The following is a 22598-nucleotide window of genomic DNA, read 5'->3' on the forward strand; positions in this document are numbered from 1 at the left end:
TTCAACTCCCACTCGGCCCGGCCGGCCACGCCTCGCCGCCGCCCCCTCGGGCAGCTTTCCGCTCGGCAGCCGGGCCGCGGTCGGGGGCGGGAGGAAAGGCGGCGCCTGGGAGGGGCGGCCGCGCGCCGCGGGAACTACCGGGACCGACAGCCTCCGCGGCGCCGCCCCGCCCCGTCGCTCCCACCACTCAGCGCGCGTCCCCGCGAGCGCTCAGCCAATGGGGGCCGAGCCAGGGAAAAAGGGCGCCCGGGTCCGGATGCGCCTCGGGAAAGCCATGCTCCTGACGCGGGGCCGGCGGGCAGTTGGCTCGGCGCGCGGGTCGGTGGCGGTCCGCGCGCCCTCCTCAGCCCCTCGCGTCTCGCTCTCCCCCCCGCCCCCCCAACACATCCTCGCTGCTTTCCTTTCGTGACGGCCCCCCGCGGGCTGCTGACTGAAGCGTGTTGAGCTTTTTTTTTTCCTTTTGAGGAGAGGGCGCTGGGAAATGAGTAGGGGGCGGGATATCCTGAGACAACAAGTTTGGCTGTATGGACGGCCTAGCGGCAGCGCGCCTCGGCTAGCACGCCCGCAGCGGCAGCGCCCGAGCAGCCGAGCCGCGGCCGAGGAGCGCGGCCCGGGGAAGAAGCCCGAGCAGAGCAAGGGGGTGGGGAGGAGGCGGCCCCAACGCCCCGGCCCCCGGCAGGTCGGCGGCCAATCCGCTGGGGGAAGGGGTGGAGAGTCGGCGGCTCCGGCGGAGAGAGGCCGAGGGGGGTGGGGAGTCGGCCGGGCTCGCGCCGCCCTGGCCCCGCCCCCCGGCCCGCGCCGCCGCCCGCGCCGCGCGCCGCCGCTGTCAATCAAGGGCGAGTCAGCCGGGCTCGGGCGGAGAGAGGAGCTGCTACGCCACAGCCCAGCGGCGGCCATTCGCGGAAAAAGAGGCAGAGCCTGTGCCAGCTACAGCCTCCTCCGAGCCGCCACCGCGGGCGGGCGGGACCGGCCTCTCCTCCCGCCTCGCCCCCACCCCCACCCACCTCTATCCCAGTGTCTCCGTCGGAGGGTTTGTCCTGTTAATGCGGGATGAGCGGTACGTATTCTCCACCCCCCTCGGTCTCCTTCACCGCCTCCTTCCCGCCCTCCCTCCCCAGACCCGGCGCGGTGCTTCCCCCCTCCCCCGGGGCCGCTGAGATGCTGGAAGGGGAGGAGGCGACGGAGGGAGGGGAATCGCGGGGAGGGAGGGAGGCAGGCTCGCGTTTTGTCTTAATGTCTGAGGGAACGACCTCCTTCTGGGTGTTGCTCTGGAGCCGATGGGTCGGGTTTCAAACCACGTTTTGTGATATCCCCCTCCTCCCTTCCCTCCTTCTTCCCCCACCCCCTGCCGGTGTGCGTGGATCGCGGGTTTATGGAGATTAATGTTCGGGGGGGGGGGGGGAGGGGGAGGAGAGGTGAGGGGGAAGACGAATAATAATAACCCTAATAACCTGTTGTCGCGCGCGTGTGTGTGTGTGTGTGTGTGTGTGTGGTGGGGGGGGCTTGTTGCAGATCAGAAGAAGGAGGAGGAGGAGGAGGCGGCGGCGGCAGCGGCGATGGCTACAGAAGGAGGGAAAACCTCTGAGCCAGAGAATAACAATAAAAAACCCAAAACCTCAGGCTCCCAGGTAAAAGCAAATATTACCCCCCCAAAAAATGTATATATACACCACGAAGCATAAGGGGGAGAGAGGAAGTAATGTCCTTTATATGCCCCCAAATGAAGAACAGAATTTTTTTAAAAAAAAAATGTTTCTCCAGCTCAGAGCATCTTTTTATGAGTGAGAAACTTAAATTGTAAATTTCATACAGGCTTCACGTGTGTTGAGGGATAACATTTAATATTACAGCAGAAACGCAGATGATAAGAAAACAGTGTGTGTTTTCCCAAGGGCATCTTGAGTTCAGGAAAATTGGACTCTTGAAAAAGTTTGCTAGGCATTTCCTTTTACTTTAAACTTGGTATTTCAGGAACCTCTTCCTAATTTCTATACTGTTTTTGTTCAGGTTTCTTTTTTATTTCTGCCACTTCCGAAATTCTGAAGTGTATAGCTGTCAAATGAATAACCCCCTTGCAGCTACTGGCCTCCACTAAATACGCCCACTTTTTTTTCCCCCCCTCTCCTTTACCATCCCATTTTGGGTAGGACTCTCAGCCCTCTCCTCTGGCTTTACTGGCAGCTACTTGCAGCAAAATAGGGACTCCTGGTGAAAATCAAGCGACTGGACAGCAGCAGATTATTATAGATCCAAGCCAAGGATTGGTGCAACTTCAGAATCAACCGCAACAGCTAGAACTGGTGACAACCCAACTTGCTGGAAACGCTTGGCAACTTGTTGCCTCCACTCCTGCTTCAAAAGAAAATAACGTTTCTCAACCAGCTTCTAGTTCATCCAGTACTTCCAGCAGTAATAACGGGAGTGCATCTCCTACAAAAACAAAATCAGGTAATTCTTCCACCCCTGGTCAATTTCAAGTCATACAAGTCCAAAATCCAGGTGGTAGTGTACAGTACCAAGTGATTCCACAACTTCAGACAGTGGAAGGCCAGCAAATTCAAATCAATCCAACTAGTAGTTCATCTCTACAGGATTTGCAGGGTCAAATTCAGCTCATTTCGGCGGGTAATAATCAAGCTATACTCACAGCTGCTAACAGGACAGCTTCTGGGAATATTCTTGCTCAAAACCTTGCAAATCAGACAGTTCCAGTTCAAATTAGACCTGGGGTTTCAATACCACTGCAGTTACAGACCTTACCTGGTACTCAGGCTCAAGTTGTAACGACCCTACCGATTAATATTGGAGGAGTGACTTTAGCATTGCCAGTGATAAACAACGTGGCTGCTGGAGGAGGGACTGGACAGGTTGGCCAGCCTGCTACTACTACTGATGGTGGGACTTCCAACGGGAGTCAGTTAGTTTCTACGCCCACCACCACCACTGCTTCTGCCAGTACCATGCCGGAATCTCCCTCCTCCTCCACTACCTGCACAACCACTGCTTCAACATCCCTGACCAGCAGTGACACATTAGTGAGCTCAGCAGATACGGGTCAGTATGCAAGCACATCAGCCAGTAGTTCTGAACGCACTATTGAAGAATCTCAGACACCTGCTGCTACTGAGTCAGAAGCCCAGAGTTCTAGTCAGCTTCAGCCCAATGGAATACAGAATGCACAGGATCAAGCAAATTCTCTTCAGCAGGTACAAATTGTAGGCCAGCCGATTTTACAACAGATCCAGATCCAACAGCCGCAGCAACAGATCATTCAGGCTATTCCACCACAGTCATTCCAACTTCAGTCAGGGCAGACAATTCAGACCATCCAGCAGCAGCCTTTGCAGAACGTTCAACTTCAAGCAGTAAATCCGACTCAGGTGCTTATTAGGGCTCCAACTTTAACACCTTCAGGGCAAATCAGTTGGCAAACTGTACAGGTTCAGAATATTCAGAGTCTCTCAAATTTGCAAGTTCAGAATGCTGGTTTATCCCAACAACTAACCATCACCCCAGTGTCTTCAAGTGGTGGCACAACTCTTGCTCAGATTGCTCCTGTGGCTGTTGCTGGTGCCCCAATAACTTTGAATACTGCCCAGCTTGCATCAGTGCCTAACCTTCAGACAGTGAGTGTTGCCAACCTGGGTGCTGCAGGCGTTCAAGTGCAAGGAGTTCCACTTACAATCACTAGTGTTGCAGGTAAGTTATTACAAGCTCTCCTCTAATATTTACAGTTTGAACAGTGATTTGTTAATTGCTTTTCTTTGCCAACCCTTCGATTTGCTATAGATCTCTGAAGTAGATGTGCTCATAAGTATATAGGAATATACTGCCGTAACTAGTGAGCAATGTGACTTGTTCAGATTGGGACATTTTAAAACTTGATTTTATGTTACATTTGTTAATTTTTACATGTAAAATTGCTTTTTTATGAAGCAAAATTCCTAGATTCGAAATTGTTTAATTTAGAGTGAGTACGATGAACTCCTATGCAGGCTCTAATTGAATGATATTGTAATCTTTTTAAAAAAGTTGAATTAATGTACAGCTGAATTAATGTAGAGTTAATTCTGTGTAATAAGGCTTACCTTTTGTTAAATTTGTTACATTTCATGCTTTAGCATCTTGTTTCCCATGCTTTATGTTCCATTTATACCAGGCTGTTTAAAGCTAGATGTCGATGCAGCTGAGAGATAAAATTTTAAGTTATAAGCTGTTGCATGAGCTTTCATGTCTATTCTCTTAAAACCTAGATTTGGTCACAATTTTGAGTTAATTGTCCATCATTTGTATAGTTAGTTTAAGCATATCTCAGTGGTTTTTAGTATGAACTTGGTGATATGCAGTTAAAAGTCAGAAAAATCTCACCAATTTTGAGTTTGTTGCAGCAAGGTCATTTTGGAACTAGTTATAAAGTAATGGTTATTTGTCGTGCTCATAACAGATCCTTCTGAAGGATTTGGAAAATTAGGCATAGTAGGTATTTTTATCTTTCTGGACCCATCTAAAACCTTCTCTTTTCTTTGGTAATTGAAACATTTTCTTTGGCTCTAGTTTGGTGAAAACCTAGTTGTGGTCTTAGTGCTTTTGATACTTTCAAATATTTAAATATTTGAAGTTCATTAAATACTTGTATTTTGATAATCTGAAGTGCATAAGCATATCCTCTTGACTTTTTCTGGACAACTTTCAGAAAATTTTGCCAACAAAGAATAATTTGTTTTACAGTTAATATTTGAAGTAGCTGTGCATATTTAAAATGGTAAATTACTAGATAGAGCGCTTTGATTCAGAAAAGTGGAAATTACATACTTTTTATGTAGATAACCCATTAACTCTAAACCAGCACTGTCCAGTCGAATGTCTATCCATTTTGTTCACCATATTAGCCATTTAACTATGTTCAATCTTGAACACTTTAAAAAATCTAGTGTAACCGAGGAACTAAACTTTTAATTTGATTTATTTCTGTGAATTTTAATCAAGATAGCCACATGTGATTGGTGGCTCTTGTGTTAACAGCACTGTAGTAACCCAGCCAAGAGTATTTTGAGTGTGGCACTTTCTGCCCTAAAACTATTACAGCACAATTATTTAAGTGTTTGTCTTGATTACAGTTCTTGGTTTGCTTTGTTCCTAAACATTGACAGTAATTTGAGAGGCTTTTCCCCTGGGCCATTTTCAGTGTTGGCCAATGTTACCAAGAGTATGAATTTGTGAGCACTTAACTTGGGTTCCCTTGAATGATGCATTATTACAAATGCAGGATCCAGCTTCTAAAACTATAATTTTGGGGGGAGTTGGGTCAAGGAATTTAGCTTTCAAGCAGATTCTCCAGGTGATTCTAAATCTCCTTGAAATTTGAGAACTAAAGTTTCAACAGTGAAGCAGAAGGCAGAATATGGAAGCAGGAGTCAAATTAGTTCAGATGTGCCTCAGAATGGATTTTGATGGCAAACGGAGCTTATGTTTTTATTTCAAAAATATTTTGATCACCTGTACTCTGCATTCCCATTGGGTGTGTTTAGTTCTTCATTTCCAGGACTATTTTGAATTTATGTGATGGGGGAGGCATTTAGGTATGAGAATAATTGAACTTTACATAATTAATTCTCTATTCCCCAAAACCAAACATTTTAAGTTTTGTTGATGTTGAAAAGTTTATGCTCTAATAGATGTGGTTAATAATTTTTAGAAGACATTACAAAGACCAGAAAGATTTCTACAAGTCAGTGCACTGCATCGGGTTCTAACCAGTGCAGTGCATTTGGGCCTGCAGCTTTTGCCCTACTGCCTGGAATAGTAGATAGTGGACAAAAATATGTACAACTGAGGTGTAGAAGGTAGGGAAGAGAATAGTGGTTTGGCTTTAGGAATGATGGTTTGTAGTTCTTTTAATAGTACGCTGATGAAGCTCTTCTGTTTTTTTTATCAATTTCTCTTAGCTTTGAGTTTTTCATGTTAGAGTGGGACACCAGGTACTTTGCTATCACTGTCAGGGGTTGAGTGAGCAATAATACCTATACATTCGTTTTTTCAAAATGAGCCCTTGAAGATCAATTTTTACTTTGTGCCCCATTCACAGGAACTTTGGGGATGTGAGGTTGTCACACCAGTGGTGCTCAGGATTTACTCCTGGCTCTGTGCCAGGATTACACCTGGCAGGCAGGGGCACCTAGGAGGGGAAAGTAGGGTGCTTTGGGATCAAACGTGGGTCGCTGTGCAAGGCAAGCGTCCTACCCTCTGTACTATCTCTCGTGCCCTGTTTTTTAATGTTCCTTTCCCATCCATCTCAAAGAGATACTGCTATTTAATTTTTGGGAAAAGTCAGGTCTGTATATTCATGGCAGTCATATCCCTTTCTGCTGAAAATCAATACTGGGTCTCAGTGTATGTGTTCTACCACCAACCCACATCCCCAGGCCTGAAACTAGTTCTTGAGGCTGGACAGCTTTATACTTGATTTTTGTGAAGTGTAAATGACAACCTAATGGGAACCAATGTCCTTAATAAAAGTTATGTTTCTGTGCTTTGGTCTCAGTGCTAAATTCTGAGTTCCAGGCTGAGAACCTAGCACATGTTTAATTAGGATAATGTTAGAAATTGGATACATGTACCTGCTACATACTTCTTGGTTATTTCCTTGATGGAATTGGGTTTTGATTTTTAAAGATAAAGAATACATCTTGCTTAAAAATCGAGGGTAACAACTCATCTTACTGCTCATGTAAAACATCTTTTGTGTAAACTGAGGGAAGTGGGAAATACTTTGCTCAGAAATAATGACCTTTTAAAATATTATTTTTTAAAGACCCCCACATAAAGTGAACTTAAGGAGTTAATGAATCTTTAGAGTTTAGAATTGTAGGAATCTTTAGTACCTAAGCCTAACAGCAGTGGCTATCAATTTATTTTATCTTGGATCCTCATGTACTGTACTAATCATGTTTTTTCCTGAAAGAATCTTTTACGTTTCAGTAGGAATTACATTTTTATGCGAATTCTTGTTTATTTGTTTGTTTGTTTGGGGACCATACCCGGATGTGCTCAGTGCTTCTGCTTCTGTGCTCCAGGATCACTCCTGGCAGTACTGTGGGGGGACCATATGGATTGACCATAATACCTATCCAGTATTACCACTTTAGCCCCTAAAGCTTCTTTTTGTTGTTTCTTTTTGATTTGGGGCCGAACTTGGCTTTGCTTAGGTCTTATTCCTGGCTCTGAATTCGGGGATCACTCTTGGTGGGCTTGGGGGACCATAGGTGGTACCAGGGTCAACCCAATTTGGCTATGTGTAAGGCAAGTACCCAACCCACTACATTGTCTCTCCAGCCCTTTATGCTATACTTATAGAAAAAATACTCAAATTTGAAAAGAGAACTTGACCACCCTTATGCCTTCATTTGCCCATCCCCAGGATGTACCAGCACTAGAAATGGGAGAGCCAGTCGTTGGATTATTAGTGAAATGAGACCAAAACAAAAATTGACATTTAATTTTAACAATTATATTAATCCAGAATCAACTTCTGATACCACCTGTTCTAAAGCTAAACATAGAAACTTACTTGAAGATTAAATAAATGTTTTTCTTTGCTGTGTATGTTCTCTTAACATGTATTTTCCTCAACGCATGTTAAAATAACATGTCTCTGCCAGTATTTATCTGTAGACTTTCGAGGTCTTTTTTCAGAGAAGTCAAGTGTACTTCAGGTATACTCCTGACTTTGAAGATTTTTCTTTCTCCAAATCCTACTACCATGATTGATTGAAATTCATTATAAAGAGTTATGCTTGTTCTGTACAAATAATTTGGGTTCTGAACTATTAAGTTGGTTTTTATTCATTTAGGTAACCTTTAGAATTTGTTAATGATGACAAAACAACATTATGGCTTAATTTTAAAATGTTTTTCACAATAGATGAAAACAACTCGATTATTTTTAAAGGGGCATTTATTATTACTATTATTATTATTATTTTTGAGAGAGAAATTTCAGGACAGGATGAGGAGAAAGAATCGACAGAACTTGAATTATCTGCTTATCAAACCTAAATCAGGGACTCTACTTAGTAACAAGTAAGACTTAGAAATATTGATGTAGTCATGAACAAAAACAATTAGAAGAGTAAAAAGAAAAGGGAGCTTAATTAGGAAGATAGAGGGAAAGGAGTTATGCGTCTATCTTGTTAGAAATAACACAGAGACGTGTACAAAATTTTTAAAAAATTAGTTTGATAGGACCATTCAGTTACTACTTACCAGTTGTAGCCTTTGGTACTATTGCAGAAGTCTTATTATTGAAAATTTTGTGGTTTTACTGTTAGAAATGAGAACAGAAATTTGGGTCCAAGATTTTCAGTACTTGAGGATGGCATAGTACAACTTGGCAATAAAAGAGGGAACCTTACAAGACCATAGTCTCCTACATATAGTTGTTTTATGTTTTGTGTTTGGGGTTGCAAAGGATTGCAGAATGTTTTATGTTTTTTGCTTCAGCTACTTTGGGACAAATTAAAAATCCTGAACTCTGGGGAAAAAAGGGAAACCTGGTCTGCTACCAAAACGTGTGTGTGTGTGTGTGTGTGTGTGTGTGTGTGTGTGTGTGCACGCACAAACACATGCTGCACTCTGTGTGAGTTAAGATTGAATATTCATAATGCTGGTCATTTTACTACCCAGTGAATGAGTAAATGATAGCAAAAGAAACCTGTTAAACAACAAATTGCTTATATCAGTAGGCTTTGTAGATAAAGGCTTAATGAAATTGTAGTTAACTAAGGTACCTTTAAGATAATTGAGTATCTTTTTCCCCTCATTATTTACTGAAACTGAAGCACTGAAAAACATTGAATGACTTTTCTGGTACTTGGTTCCAAAGTGAGGACTATGATCTTGACATCTGTTGTCTTTCTGTTGTAGATGCATGTTCTCTTTGTGCTTTGTTTTGTTTTGGGGCCACACCCAGCTGTGTTCACAGCTTACTCTTGACTCCGTACTAAAAAGATCACTCCTGGTGGGGCTCAGGAGACCATTTGGGGTGCTGAAGATTGAACTCAGGTCAGTTGCATACAAGGCAAGCGCCCTCTCTATACTGTTGCTCCAGCAGTTTTCTTCTTGTAGTGAATGGGCAAAGCGTCTGTAGTTTAGGAACCAATAGGTTACAGCTTAAGTGCTTCTCCCAGATAGGTCTGCCAGTTTTTACTGGCTGTTTCCATATTTGATTATAGAGGTTTTTTTTTTTCTTTTAACAAGTGTTGAAGAACATTTCCTTTCTCCATGGTATGCTGTCGATGACTGAGTCTGTCTATCTGTCTGTCTGTCTGTTTGTCTCTCTCTCTCTCTCTCTCTCTCTCTATATATATATATATATATATATAAATGGACCAATTGTCTTAGATAGAGGTCACCCTCAGCAGTGCCTCATGGTTTGGTGCTTGGGCCTGCAGTACTCAGATGCACCCAGGACTATAACCAGCAGTGCTGGGATGGATCTCAGGGCTCCATACAACCTATGCAAGTGCTGTACCACTTGAGCTGGCTCTTTGACCCGAGAAACATACTTTTAAATTAATACCAATGGAGGAAGAAAATAATTGAGTTAGGTACAAGATTAGGTATTTCTGTAATTATATAAAATCCACAGTATCCTTATAAAGTGTTACTATATCCCTTTTTTCACTGATAGCTTTAGCAGTGTGGATTTTATTTATTCCTCATTATTTTATTTTAAGGCCATATCCAGCAGTACTGGCAGGCTACTCCCAGTTTTATGCTCAGGGTTTGCTTCCAGAGCGGTACTCAGTTGACCTTGTGGTAGTGGGAGTTGAATCCATACCTCCTACAAATTTCTCACTCACCTCTTACAGCTATCTCTGGTTCAAAAATTTTACTTTAAGAAAATACTACCTCCAATAAGTGGCTGAGTTATATTTTAAGTCATTTCTGAATCAGAGACATTTGTTCATGCGATATAAGGTTTTTAAAAAGACAAATATAAGATACAGTTCTTCTAACATTCGAAGACTTTAACATTTGTTGGTGCTGACTGATGACCAAAAGTAGTAGAAGAGATGAATAGAAACCAGTATGGTTACGTGCCAATGTCCCACATACATTTTTTTTTCTTTTTTCTTTTTACTTGTTTTGGGGTCGCACTTAGCAGTGTTAAGTAGTAAATGTAATAGTTTACTATTTGTAAGATGACTGTGATTCTAGGTGTTGTTTTTCTATATCACTTGTATTTTTATTTAGTGACTCTGAAAGATTTCATATGTATTTTCATGAGAGGCCACACCTGGGTCTGCTCAAGGGCCATGCCTTGTAGTGTTCAGGGTACCATCTGCAGTTCTGGGATTTAAACCAGGGTTACAGTCAAAGCCACTTTCTGGAAAGCACCTTAAACTTTATACTATTTCTCTAGCCTACCTTCAGTCTTTTAAACATAACTTCAGTGCCCAACATTTAATTTTTGGTTGGGATATTTTATGACAGTAGCTCTCTAATCATAGTCATATTTCTGATACTGTCACTTTATTATGAACAATGGAATTTCCTTTTCTTAAGTGAAATTGGAGAGCAGTTGGAAAATCTAGGCTTCTAACAGAGCTAAAATTTATGCAAGTACTTACAGCTTCAGATTTATTCTTTCGCCTGTTTAGTATACAAGTTTAGTATGCCTTTATTTTTGATGCAAAATGTTTTTTTAAAAGATGATACCCAAGTTTCTTTTGTGTTGTACAATAAGGTGCTATTTCAGATAAATGGAAGCTTTCTTTTCCTTGGGTTTCTTAGTAAAGTTAGGAGGTATGGGAACTGTTTATCATAGGTGTGGTGCATGTGGTAGGTTTCTTATTGCACACGTGTACTAAGATTTCCTAGGGCACAAGTGATGGTCATCCAGATGTGACTTCACGAAGAGACCTAGGAGAGACTTGGAGTGGGAAGGGAGACAGGCCAGGGAGGGATTGCCTAGGAAGCTGGCCCTGCCTTGTAGTTGAGGAAAATGAAGACATGTGAGCAAGTGCTTTATTGGGGGTGGGAGGGGTAGGATTTCATTGGTTTCTTTAAATATTACTAAGTCACAGTTGGGAAGAGACTTGGGACAGGAGCCGCCTTATCAGTCTACTACACCTGATTCTTGGGCATGCTGCTTGGTAGTCTGTGTGAGGATATAGAAGCAACAAGAAAAGATGACAATTTAAAATTTATAACAGCAGGACGAAGAATTACAAGGCAGTGTTTTTGCTCAGATGCTCCTCCCCATTAGCTGTTCAACCTGGGAAACTGTTATAATTGGAACTTTATTCCTCTTTTCATTTGTGCAGGAGTAATATTAACTTCCTCTTTAGCTCATAGAGTTGCAAAGAGAAGATAATGTGTTTGAGAAGACTGAATGTTACAGAAATTCGTATACACAATTTGGTAATTTGGTAAAATCTACATAGAAACTCCCATTAGAATGAAAATGAGTATTTTTATTTATTTGAGGAGGGGTGGAACCCAGCAGTGTTTAGGGCTTACTCTTGGCTCTGCGCTACTGGATCACTCCTGGTGGGTCTTAGGAGACCGTAGAGGATGCCAGGAATTGAACCTGGGTTGTTCATGTACCAGGTAAGCATTCTACATGCTGTACAATCACTCTAGTCTCCAAAATGAGTTGATATAGTTATGAGCTATCACAGATAGTTTTGGATATGGTTATTAGCTATCATGAGTAGGTAAGAGATGTGCATAAAAGCAATAGCAAGCAGAGAGCTTTGGTAAAGTACAGTTAAGTATAGAGAAGTATATCAGGTAGAAAATAAGCATTGTTTCATTAAGTGAAAGATATTTGCTGTATACTTAACCTATGCTAGCTTCTGCAAATACTTGTCTTTAAAGGATGCTTATATTGGGAGATAGGCTTGCATATATGAAATAATTATATGGCAGCCGCATTGGCATATGAGAGCTTTTACTAAAGTACTGAGTGCTTAAGTATGAAAGACAACTGAATGCTCAGAGACATATGAAATATGAGAAGGTTGGAATGAACTAGGTTGTCTGTGGTAGAGAGAAGATTTGAAAAAGCCTCAACTAGTTTGGAAAAGTGGGCATTTGAGACTCTGAGAGTAAGGAGCTGCTGAGAGAGCATATTTTGAACCTAGCAGCAGAATTTAGAGTGAGTTGACAAGGACCAAAGATTGGAAAAGCCTAAAGCTCTCAGGTAGAAGATGATAGCTAACACAGGAAGGTCTGTGCTCTTGTTTTTGTGTTCAGTAGAGGTTCTCACGGGGTAGCTAAGGACATTCTAGGTGAACAGTCTGCCACTCCTTTTTCAGCCCAAGAAGTTGTGTGTGTTGGGTTGTTTCCTGTCAAGTTTATTTGAAGAAAAAATTCTGTGAGAGTAATAATAGTAAAGTTTGAAAAACCTTGATCTAGTGGATGGAAAATATCAAATAGAAAGGTTTGTGATGCATATGACATTTGAGTGTTCCTCTATAGATTTAAAAGGAAAAAAAAACATGGAAAAGTTAGAAACGAGAAGCCCATTAAAAGATTGTGTTGGATTAATTTTGTCATGAATTCACAGTGGCATTTAGAATGATTATGGTCATGCAGTTTAAACAAAGAAAAGGTGGCTGAACTTCTCTTTAGTGTACAGAATGGTGACATGAAAGAAATAGGAGTTAGTCCATGGCTTGGAAGCCAACCACACATGCTAGGGGAAAAGGGAGCTCAGATAGAGAAGGGAACACCAAATAAAGGTGTTGGGAGGATCTTCCCAGGAAGGGAGAAGCATTCTGAAAGTAGACTATAGACCAAACATGATTACCACCCATTGCCTCTTTTGCAAACCACAACACCCAATAGGAGAGAAAGAACAAAAGGGAATGCCCTGACACAGAGGCAGGGTGGGATTGCCAGGGATGGGGGGTGGGAGGGATACTGGGATCCGTGGTGGTGGGAAATGGGCAGTGGTGGAGGGATGGGTCATTGTATAATTGAAACCCAAGCACAAAAATTTGTAAGTCTGCAACTGTACCTCATGATGTCTCACTAATAAAAAAAAAAAAAGAAAAGAAATAGGAGTTAGGTAAAATCCTCAGTTTTGGTTATTCTTCTCCTTTATCAAGCACAGTAATAGGTAGTGAGAACTGAGGATGGGCGAGACATGTTTGTACTCTCACAGGATATATTGATCTGTCACGGGAGACATTGAACTAAAGAAATACTTTGTCACTTTAATATCTTTGAGATTGAAATGTGCCTTTCGGTCAAAGAGGAGCCATCGTTGGAGTGGTTGCACCACCCTCAGCTATGCTCAGGGCTTGCTCCTGACTTTGTGCTAAGTTATCACTCCTAGCAGGGCTCGGGGGACCATAAGCAGTGCTGGAGATCAAATCTGGATGGACAGCATGTAAGGCAGCGCCTGCCCCTGTATTATCTCTCCAGCCGAGTTACTTTCATATCAGTAGCATCTTAAACTGAACTGAATATGATGTATATGTAGATGATCAAATTATGTGGCATTTGGTTTGTTGTTAAAGGTCATGTGTGAAGTGCCATTGAAGCCTAAAGAAAAACTAGTTCTGTTGATGGGGTTTTGGGATTGTTTTTATGGAGAGCATAACTGAGCCTTAAAGGATGACTAAAAATTTCCAAGTTGATCGGGAGGGATGGCCTTTCAGAGTTGTGGAAATTTTACACAGTTTGGAAATTCAGTTAAGGAGTGATCTATAATCATTGCAAAATTCAGGCTTGGATTAAAGAGTTATAGTTGAAGTGTAATGTATTCTTGGAACGTGCTGTGACATTGCTTTGTTTTCTGTTTCCCACCTTGATCAGTACCTCAGTACTCCCACAGTAACTAATATCTCAGTACTTAACGATCCTGATATTATAAGTAATTGAACTTGGGGAAAGGAGAGAAGTGGAAAACTTTGGTTCAGTTTCAGAATGGGATGGCTAATTTATTGGAATAGATTACAAGAAAAGGATACATGAAAAAGTACCAGATTTTAGGAACATGAAAAGTGAGAGTAAGATGAAATAAAGAGAAATCACTCTGATTGTTTCATATGTATTGGTATATTGTTGCTGGTGAGAATCTTAAGAGTGAGAGGAGTTTTGAGGAAAAATTTCAGGTATATATAAAGTTTATTGGTTGTTTCTGTTGCTCTGAAGTTCTTATGAGGGTGCTTCATAATTTGGCCTCTCAGAAAGGGTTTAGTACAAATCTAAATAATGATCAAGTGGAGCTGCTTTTTGTACAGTATAGGAAGGAGTTAGTGATCTGTGCTGTTGTAAGTAGTTATGTTCCTGTGCTTGGTATGGGGTTGGAGGAGAGAGTGGAAAGTCTTTTTTTCTTTCATTGTTGAGGATGACTTGGCTATGGAGTTAAGGGAGAAGAGGATGAGAAAAGGGGCTGGAGAGGTAGTTCAAGTAGCAGAGCACATAACTAGCGTATGGGAGACCCTGGCATCTCAGGGATCAAGTCCAGAACCATACAACCCATACTTCCAGGCTTAGCATTGTGGGATTGGTCTCAAGCCCCAAACTAAGCTGGATGTAACCCCTATTAAAAAAAAAAAACTACAGAATGTGATGGGGAGTACTAATTGGTATATAACTATTTTTGTGTTAAAGACATGTTATTTTAAGTGGTTTGTAAGTCTTAAAGATCATATTTACACCTATATATGAACCAATTTGAGATGTTGTGATATTTCTTTTGAATACTATATGATAATATGCATGTTAACATTTTGTTAGTTGTGGGTTTACACACCTGCCTGACAGGGTACACACTCTTTAGTTGGGTGTTCACACTACCTTCTGGTTGCTTACAGGGTTGCTATTGATTCTCTGGCAGTTGAATCACCGTAGGATGTGTTGCTCACACACCTGACTAATGCAGCCGAAAATTATTTATGGCATCAGGAAGAACTGAAATTAATAGAGTTATCAGGATCATATTCAGCTCATATGGCAGCACCTAGGACTTAACCCTTTATGAGAAGGGGGAGTTAGTCAAGTGAGTCTGACAGTTTTGTGCTAGATCTCAAGGAAGAGGCACTGCTCAGGCCTTGTGATTCCAGGGACCACTCAGGCCACACCTGGCATTGTCTGTGGGCCTTCAGGGTTATACTTGGAGGTCAGGGGGGTCATGGCTCTGGGGATTGAACTGGAATCCTGTGAATGTAAAGCATTCACCCTTTACCATTGCGCTATCTTTCTGGCCCAGAGGGATTGAAATCTTGAACTTAAGTTTGCAAGACAGACATTCTAAGCTGTGCCACAATTTCCTGGGTCTCCATACATGTATTTATTTATGTATATATTAATGTATACACATCATCTCATTTAAGTTTTGCAGTCCTATTAAGAAAGATGATGGAGATAACCACAGTTCATAAAGCAGGAAACCAGGGGTGTCAGAGGTTAATGTCTTAAGCCACTTGTTAAAAATCAGCCAGTTTGTTAGGCATCTGGTAAGTTAAGAGGGTTTCATGAACAGTAATCACTTGTCTTTACAGATAAGCAATACTACTTAAAATTTCTATTAGTGTATTCAGTTAAGCTCAGATTCGTTGATTTTGTCTCTTTTGGGGCTGTGGGCTATTTGTCAGAGACTGAATAAAACTTTTTATTACTTTTTGTAGTATCCATAAGTCACAATAGTGATTTGAGGAGCGATAGCACAGCGGGTAGAGCGTCTGCCTTGCACGCAGCCAACATGGCCGACCTGAGTTCGATTCTTCCGCCCCTCTCGGAGAGCATGGCAAGCTACCGAGAGTATTTGATATGCCAGACACAGTAACAACAAAGTCTCCAATGGAGACGTTACTGGGCCCGCTCGAGCAAATTGATGATCAACGGGAGGGCCTTTGTAGTATCATGTGTTGATTGGAAATTTTATTATTTTTTAATTATGGTTTGGGGGTACCTGTACCAAGGGCTTGCTTTTGACTCTGTGTTCATGGATCATTCCTGACAATGCTCCAAGACCATCTGCCATGCTAGGGATATAATCAGGATCAGCTGCATGCAAGGCAAGCACCTTAACCCTGTACTGCCTCTCTGGCCCCTGATAGTAAACTGTAGAGTTGTAAGAACATTTCATTTAGTAAAAATACATATGTATACATATGTTACAAAACCAATTTTATATTGTAAAATAGGTTTTTTTGTTTTTTTATTGTTTTGGAATCACACCTCATGGTGTTTGGGTGCTATTTTGACTCAGTGCATAGCGGTTTCTCCCTGGGATGCTTGGGGACCATGCGGGGCTGAGAACTGAGCCCTGGCCTCCCACATGCAGATCATGAATTTAAGAGGCCAGGGAGACACTACTTGGGGAAGTGGTTTGCCTTGCATGCAGCTGACCTGAGTTTGATTCCAGGTTCCCCTGAACCACTCTAGGAATGATCTCTAATCATAGAGTCAGAAGAAAGCTTTGAGCACTGCAAGGTTCCTCCCTGCCCCCAAACCAAAGAAACTGCCAAAAAACCTTGAAGATTGTAAAAATATAGAATTTGTGTTATTCACATAGTGCTACATGTCTTATATATGTAGCATTGGCTCACTTGATAAGAATGGTGCTGTAATTTTTTTGTTGTCTGGTGGATAAATAATAATAAATATTTATGTCCCTCCACTGTATACTGGACATTCATTGTTCTAGGTACTGGTTTTCTACCTGTGGAACCTATATTTTGTTTCAGGTGAATTTTATCTCAGTTTTAAGTACTGTGCTTTGGGGGTGGGGGAGTGGCTTCATTTTGGTGCTCAGGAGGTCCGGGGACCCTGGTAGCAATTCTCAGCCAACCAAGTCATGTGTTGGGTCAAATTTCTGAGGATGCAGTGTTGCTGAGACCTTACAGTGCCAGGGAGGACTTCCAGTACCAAATGTAGTAGTGCTCAGAGCCTCCCGGGCTGTATCTGGCTATATAGGGTGAGGGCGCCCTGAGGGGCCAGGAATTGAACCTTAACTAGGGCGTGCTAGGCGTATACCCTAAATGCTGTGCTGTTTCCTAACCCTAATTTATTTTTAATAGATAAGAAAGCCAAGGATCAAAATTGATGCCACTGTGTACCCACTGGCATCTCACACTTGGATGTGACTTGCTTAATATGAGTTGCAGTGCTTCTGTTCACATGTTAAATAATTTGCCACATGTTAAGAGAATTAATACACAGTAGTGATAATTGGGAAAATACTGGAGATTACATCTGACTTCTAAATTATTCCTGCTGTTTTATTATAAATCTGGGCCAAGGAGATAAATTTCAGTGAAAAATTTTTGGAAGTTTTTAGTAACAAACTGTGAAAGAAAGTTAAGACCAATGTAGATTATGCAAGAAATTGCTGCATCAGTTAATTTATAGTTCATGAGAAATGGGATATATTTAGCTTATGTCTCTAAAAGATGTGATTGAGTTATTGAGTTTATTTTGTCTCAGTGTGTATATGTATGTGTGCTCTTGTAGGCATGTCACATACATGTACAAATTTCAGGGGATTATGTTCTGTAGCTGTTCAAAGATTTAGCTTGTTCTCCTAACTCTTCCCTGTAATTAAAGATAACCAACTCATTTGAGGAAAATTCTAAAAAAAAATGAGCTCACCTCTTTGTAATCCTATCCTCAAGTCACAAAGAAAACTTGATCTTTGAAATTCAAGTATTCAGACCTTTCAATGCTTAGAAAAGGATTCTTAGGCTGTTATCTGAACTGGAAGTGGTAACTGTATAATATTCAAACTGGAAAGCAAGCATGTTTCATTCCATAAGTAATTTTGTTGTTTTGTTTGGGGACCACAGGTGGCAGTACTCAGGGTTTACTCCTGACTCTGTGTTCAGGTATCACTCCTGGCAGGGCTTGGGGGACCACAGTTGTTGTCAGGGATCAAACCTGTATAGGCCACCACAAGTGCCCTGCTAGCTATACTATCCCTTCATAAGTAATTTGTAACTAACTTATTTTAGCTTAGTGCTAGGTTTCAGGTTATCTCTGCATTAAGTAGTACTGTGCCATTCAGAATAGAACTTCTTTTTAAAATTTTCTTTCATTCTTACACAATGAAATATCTGTATTTCCCATTGTACGTATTAGTGATACTTTTGTCACATGTTAAAATTCTGTAACTTCGTGCACAAATGTTTGGAAATAAAATTGAACATACTTTTTATTTTAGTGAACTAAGTGGAAACCTTAGGAAAAACGTAGCTCAAGGGCCTGCTTTTGGCTGTTTATGGACCATGTGGTACCATTGATAGAACCTGGAGCTCCTGCAATGCCCAACATGCATTCCACTCCTTCCAACAATCTCCCCAGCCCCTAAATCAGATTCTTCAAATAACAGTGAGAATGAGATGTTAATATTTCCAAAATATGCAAATTGGGGGGCTGTTTGTTTTTATTGTTTTGTTTTTGGATTGCATCTGGCTGTGCTCAGGGTTTACTTCTGGCTCTCTGCTCAGGGATTTCCAGTGGTGCCTGGAGGCCCATATATGGTGCCAGGGTTTCCAACTGGGTTCAGTTGCATATGACAAGTGCCTTACCTACTGTACCCTCCCTCTGACTCTTTGGATTTTGGTTTTGCAACTGATTGAAGCCAAATCTAATAATGTTGAATATAGGACTATTGTACTTTTTTTTCTTTTTCTTTGGTGGGGACAGGGCAGTTTTTACCACACCCAGCAATGCTTGAGGGCTTACTCCTGGCTCCATACTCCGAGATCATTTTTGGCAGGTTTGGAAGACCATATGGGATGCTGAAGATCAAACCTGGGTCAGCCACATGGATGGCAAACATTTTACCTGCTGCACTGTTAACTCTGGTCCCCAGCACTATGGTATTTAAAGAAGGTCGTTCATTTAGGATTAAATCATTAAAGATGTGTAGAAATTTTTAGAAAATGGTTTTCTGCCTTCCTTATAACTAAGCACATGCACAGCCTTTAGCAATAGCACAGTTGTGGACCAGGACCTTAAACTCAGGCACTCAGATTGCCATCTGGGATCTCTAAGGAGTTTTCAAAATGCCCTTGCCTGTGGGTATAGATACTGAAGACGCCAGGTTGTGAGACCATCTGCCCTTTAGGTCAAGGAGTAGGTTTGCTTAGACCTAAGCTTTACAAACGAGCCTCAGAATAAATACTGCAATGGTAATTTTACAGAGAACTCTTGAACCCAGTATTACCTCCTAAGCTATCCTAAAGCTAGTTCCTGATCTTTTGAGAAAAAGCTTTACTGTAGTCCTTGTTGCTTGCTTTATCTCCACTTAACAGTAACTATCTCAACCTACCTAATAATTTTGTTACTTTAACACCTTATAACTTGAATTTTAGTCTATTCAGTAACAATAGTGTAAAATGTAGGAATTTAGAAGAAGAGTTAGATCATCATATGAGTTGCAAAGGAAAAAATGCTTTACCACTAATTTAAAAGGCCAAAAGAATATCCTTTTATTTACTATTTACTATTATTGCTCGTATAAGACCAATATACTGGTCTTATACGAGCAGTAATTTCTTCATTTGCTGGAGTTTTAGACTTTATTTTTGCTAGAATCTTATTATTCAGTTCACTGTTCAACGTTCTATTAAAGCAATGACAGCTCTGTTTTAGTTTTAGGTACTGATAAAAATTAAGTAATAGGGGACCTGAGAGATAGTACAGAGTATAAGGCGTTACTTGTCTTACATTCAGCTGACTCAGGTTTAATCCTGCATCCTCCATGGTCCCCCAAACCCTGTCAGGAGTGATCCCTGAGTGCAGAGCCAGGAGTAAGCCCTGAGCACAGCTGTTGTGGCCCCAACTACTTCTATCTGCTGCCCCCCCCCCCATGAAGTTAATATTGAGTTCTAGTTTCTACCTTGACAAGAAGTACTTTACTGGATTGCTATATTATCTAAAAATGTTTTAGATATAACAAGTTCTGTGAAGAAAAACAATTTTTGAGTATGTTATGATAAATCAATTTTGTAGACAGTTTTTTTAAAGCTACAAATACATATTTGCTTGATTTTTATTTTCCACCTTAAATTTATCAAAACACCTTTTAAAAAGAACAGATTCTGTTACTTATGATTATTGAGCAACAAAAAAGCTCGTTTTGAAAATCAAGTCTTTGAAAGATATCTAGCATTTTATTCTAAAGAAGTTTTTTAAAAAGAAGAAAAAAGCTATTAACAAATACCCCTAGTAAAGAATTTGTTGGGTTAAATTTAGAGCTACCCTAAAGCATTTCTCAACTGGGGCCTGCTTGGTTCCTTGTGAACCAACCCTCAATATTTTAAAGGGGCTTTAGGTGAAATTTGTGTAAATGTGAGGGGCATGGAATGGGACAGGTTGGGGCAACCATTTGGACAGGGTAACGCAGAAGAAAACCAGGTTGGAAGGGGGTCGTAAGTCAGCAAAAGATTGAGAACACTGTCCTAAAGTGCTGAGCTCAGGCTTTGGAGGAGGTCCAGGTTCCGTCCCAAATACAGCATCTCTTCTGAGTACTGTCAGGTGTGGCCCAAACTCCACCAAAAAAAAAAAAATGCCGGCCTATTCTTTTTTTATTTATAGTAAAGGCATTGAGCAATTAATCCTCAGTGGTTAGAAATAGCTATAGCTATTTGTTTCTTACAAAATAATGCTTGAAGTTTAACCTGAAGTGGAGAAGAGAGCATGCTGCTGCTGCAGTGGACAAGAATCCAGCTCTGGGTCCAGTTCCTTGGCTGCCAGTTACTGTCTTGGGTATGGGGATGTCCTTTAGAGTTATTGAGCTTTAGTTATAGTTACTTTAAAATGATAATAAACTGCTTCTGCTACACAGGGTTTTATTTTTCCCCTGAGGCTTAACTGGATTAATGTATGAAAATGTTTTGTAAGTGTCAGAGCACTAAATTATAAATTTTATTATTACAAATTAATCATACTCTGTCCTTCTAAATTAGTGTTTGTGTTTAACATTTTTAAGCCTTGATTTCATTGAATGATTATTTTTACATTTGCAGCCAATGTACTGCAGGATAATTTTAATATGCTACAGTGCTTGTACATAGTCAGTGCTCAATAAACAATCAATATCAGACTTCTTTAGTACTTAGTTTAATTGGGTGTTAACTGTGGGTTTTTTTGGGGGGAGGGTTTTTTTTTTTATATTTTGACACCTGGAACCTTGCCGATCCAAGAGGGATAGAGGCTTCCAGAATTTTAACCCGTTCCTAGAGATAGTAACCAAATCTACCTTTGAGTGTGTTTTTGAAGTACAGACCAACCAATCCCCAAGTTCATTACCCAGAGGCTTCCTTTTTACACCTCATTTTTAAGGCTACTATTCACCTGTCCTAATCACCCCAAGACCAGGTACCAAAATAATACGACAGCCTTTAAACCTTAGCACTTTTGGCAATTACTCAGATTTTCCCATTCTAAGCCTGTTTCCCCTTGTGGAAATCACAGTAAAAGCGTATGCCAACAGTTCCTTCCCCCTTCTTCCTCCTGACCACCAGTGATTCCCTATGTGGCTGGCCCCTTGTGTCATTCTGTCCTCTTGGGAACTGGGAATAACAAACTGTATCTTTGTAAATGGCTGTCTTCTCCCTATTAGTTGGACACATGGTACCCAAACATTTTTGTGTGTGTCATATTCTTATCAATAAATTTTTGGATGCTAACTGCTGATAATAATAATAATAATAATTATTATTATTATTATGAAGCAGGATTTATTGTGGTAAGGTGGGATGTGGTTATGAGGGCTAAGTTGAAGACCAGGGACTCAGGAACAACTAAACTCTAGGAGTGCAGTGTCTAGCATTTATTTAGTGGTCCACGGTTTGGGATGTATATGAACCCATAACCATATAGGATTAGACCTCTTTCAGCAACCATGTCTTCAAACTCATCTGCATTAAATTTGGCAAAGCCCCCTCTTCTTGGTGGTATTCAAGTTCCCTGTTTGCCAAAAGAAGCACAATCACCAAGAAGTGGTGATTTGAGATGTGGCTCTTTTGGTAGCCAGGGAGCTTGAACTTGGCCCAGCTCAAAGCCTAAGTCATGTACTCCTTGTTCTGCAGTTTGATGCAGCTGGACATGATAGCTTGGCCAGTGTGGACCCTGGCCACCGTGTCTTGAGGCTTTCCAAGAGCCCCACCTTCCCAAACCTGTTTGGAGCCTGACATTGGGGCTAGCACGAGAGCATTTATTAGTAATATCCACTGCAGAGAACTGTCTCCAAGGTCCTTCAGAATAGCTCACACAAGCCACAGGCTGAATACACTATGGAGGAGATTGCTTGATGTATGCAGCCATTGCTCATTAGGTCCCCTGTGGCAGAGAGGTTGGCTTAATTGGCTGCACTAGGATACTGATTTTTAAAAAAAGTTATTCTGACAGAGAATCTTATAATTTAAAAATAATGTTAACTATGCTGAATTTAAAGAGATAACTTGAACTTGATACAAAAATGATTCAGAGATGGGGTCTGGAGAGAGCACAGCAGGTAGGGTGCTTGCCTTGCATGCAGCTGACCCAGGTTCAATAGCTGGTATCCCATTTAGTCCTCTAGAGGAGCATGATCAGAAAGTGACTCCTGAGTGCAGAGCCCAGAGTAAGCC

At 41.2% G+C, this 22598-nt stretch overlaps 1 protein-coding gene and 1 non-coding gene across 4 annotated transcripts in view; one reads left to right on the forward strand and one right to left on the reverse strand.

Moving 5' to 3' along the window:
* Positions 1–835: 835 nt before the first annotated feature.
* SP4 (Sp4 transcription factor) overlaps positions 836–22598 on the forward strand; it is a 72234-nt gene continuing 50471 nt past the window's right edge. For 2 of the 3 annotated variants that reach the window (XM_056118205.1, XM_056118207.1), the window contains exons 1-3: positions 836–1057; positions 1513–1628; positions 2148–3699. In XM_056118205.1, coding sequence (XP_055974180.1) covers positions 1051–1057; positions 1513–1628; positions 2148–3699 — 1675 coding nt within the window. In that variant the 5' untranslated portion in view covers positions 836–1050. The remainder of the gene's footprint in view (positions 1058–1512; positions 1629–2147; positions 3700–22598) is intronic. The other variant, XM_056118206.1, reaches the window with a different exon arrangement.
* LOC130027875 (small nucleolar RNA SNORA70) lies at positions 22208–22341 on the reverse strand. The gene has a single exon (XR_008793090.1). It is a non-coding gene; the product is annotated as a small nucleolar RNA SNORA70 (small nucleolar RNA).

The sequence above is a fragment of the Sorex fumeus genome, unplaced genomic scaffold, assembly GCF_029834395.1.
Source record: "Sorex fumeus unplaced genomic scaffold, SorFum_2.1 ptg000037l, whole genome shotgun sequence".
Classification (NCBI taxonomy): Eukaryota; Metazoa; Chordata; class Mammalia; order Eulipotyphla; family Soricidae; genus Sorex; species Sorex fumeus.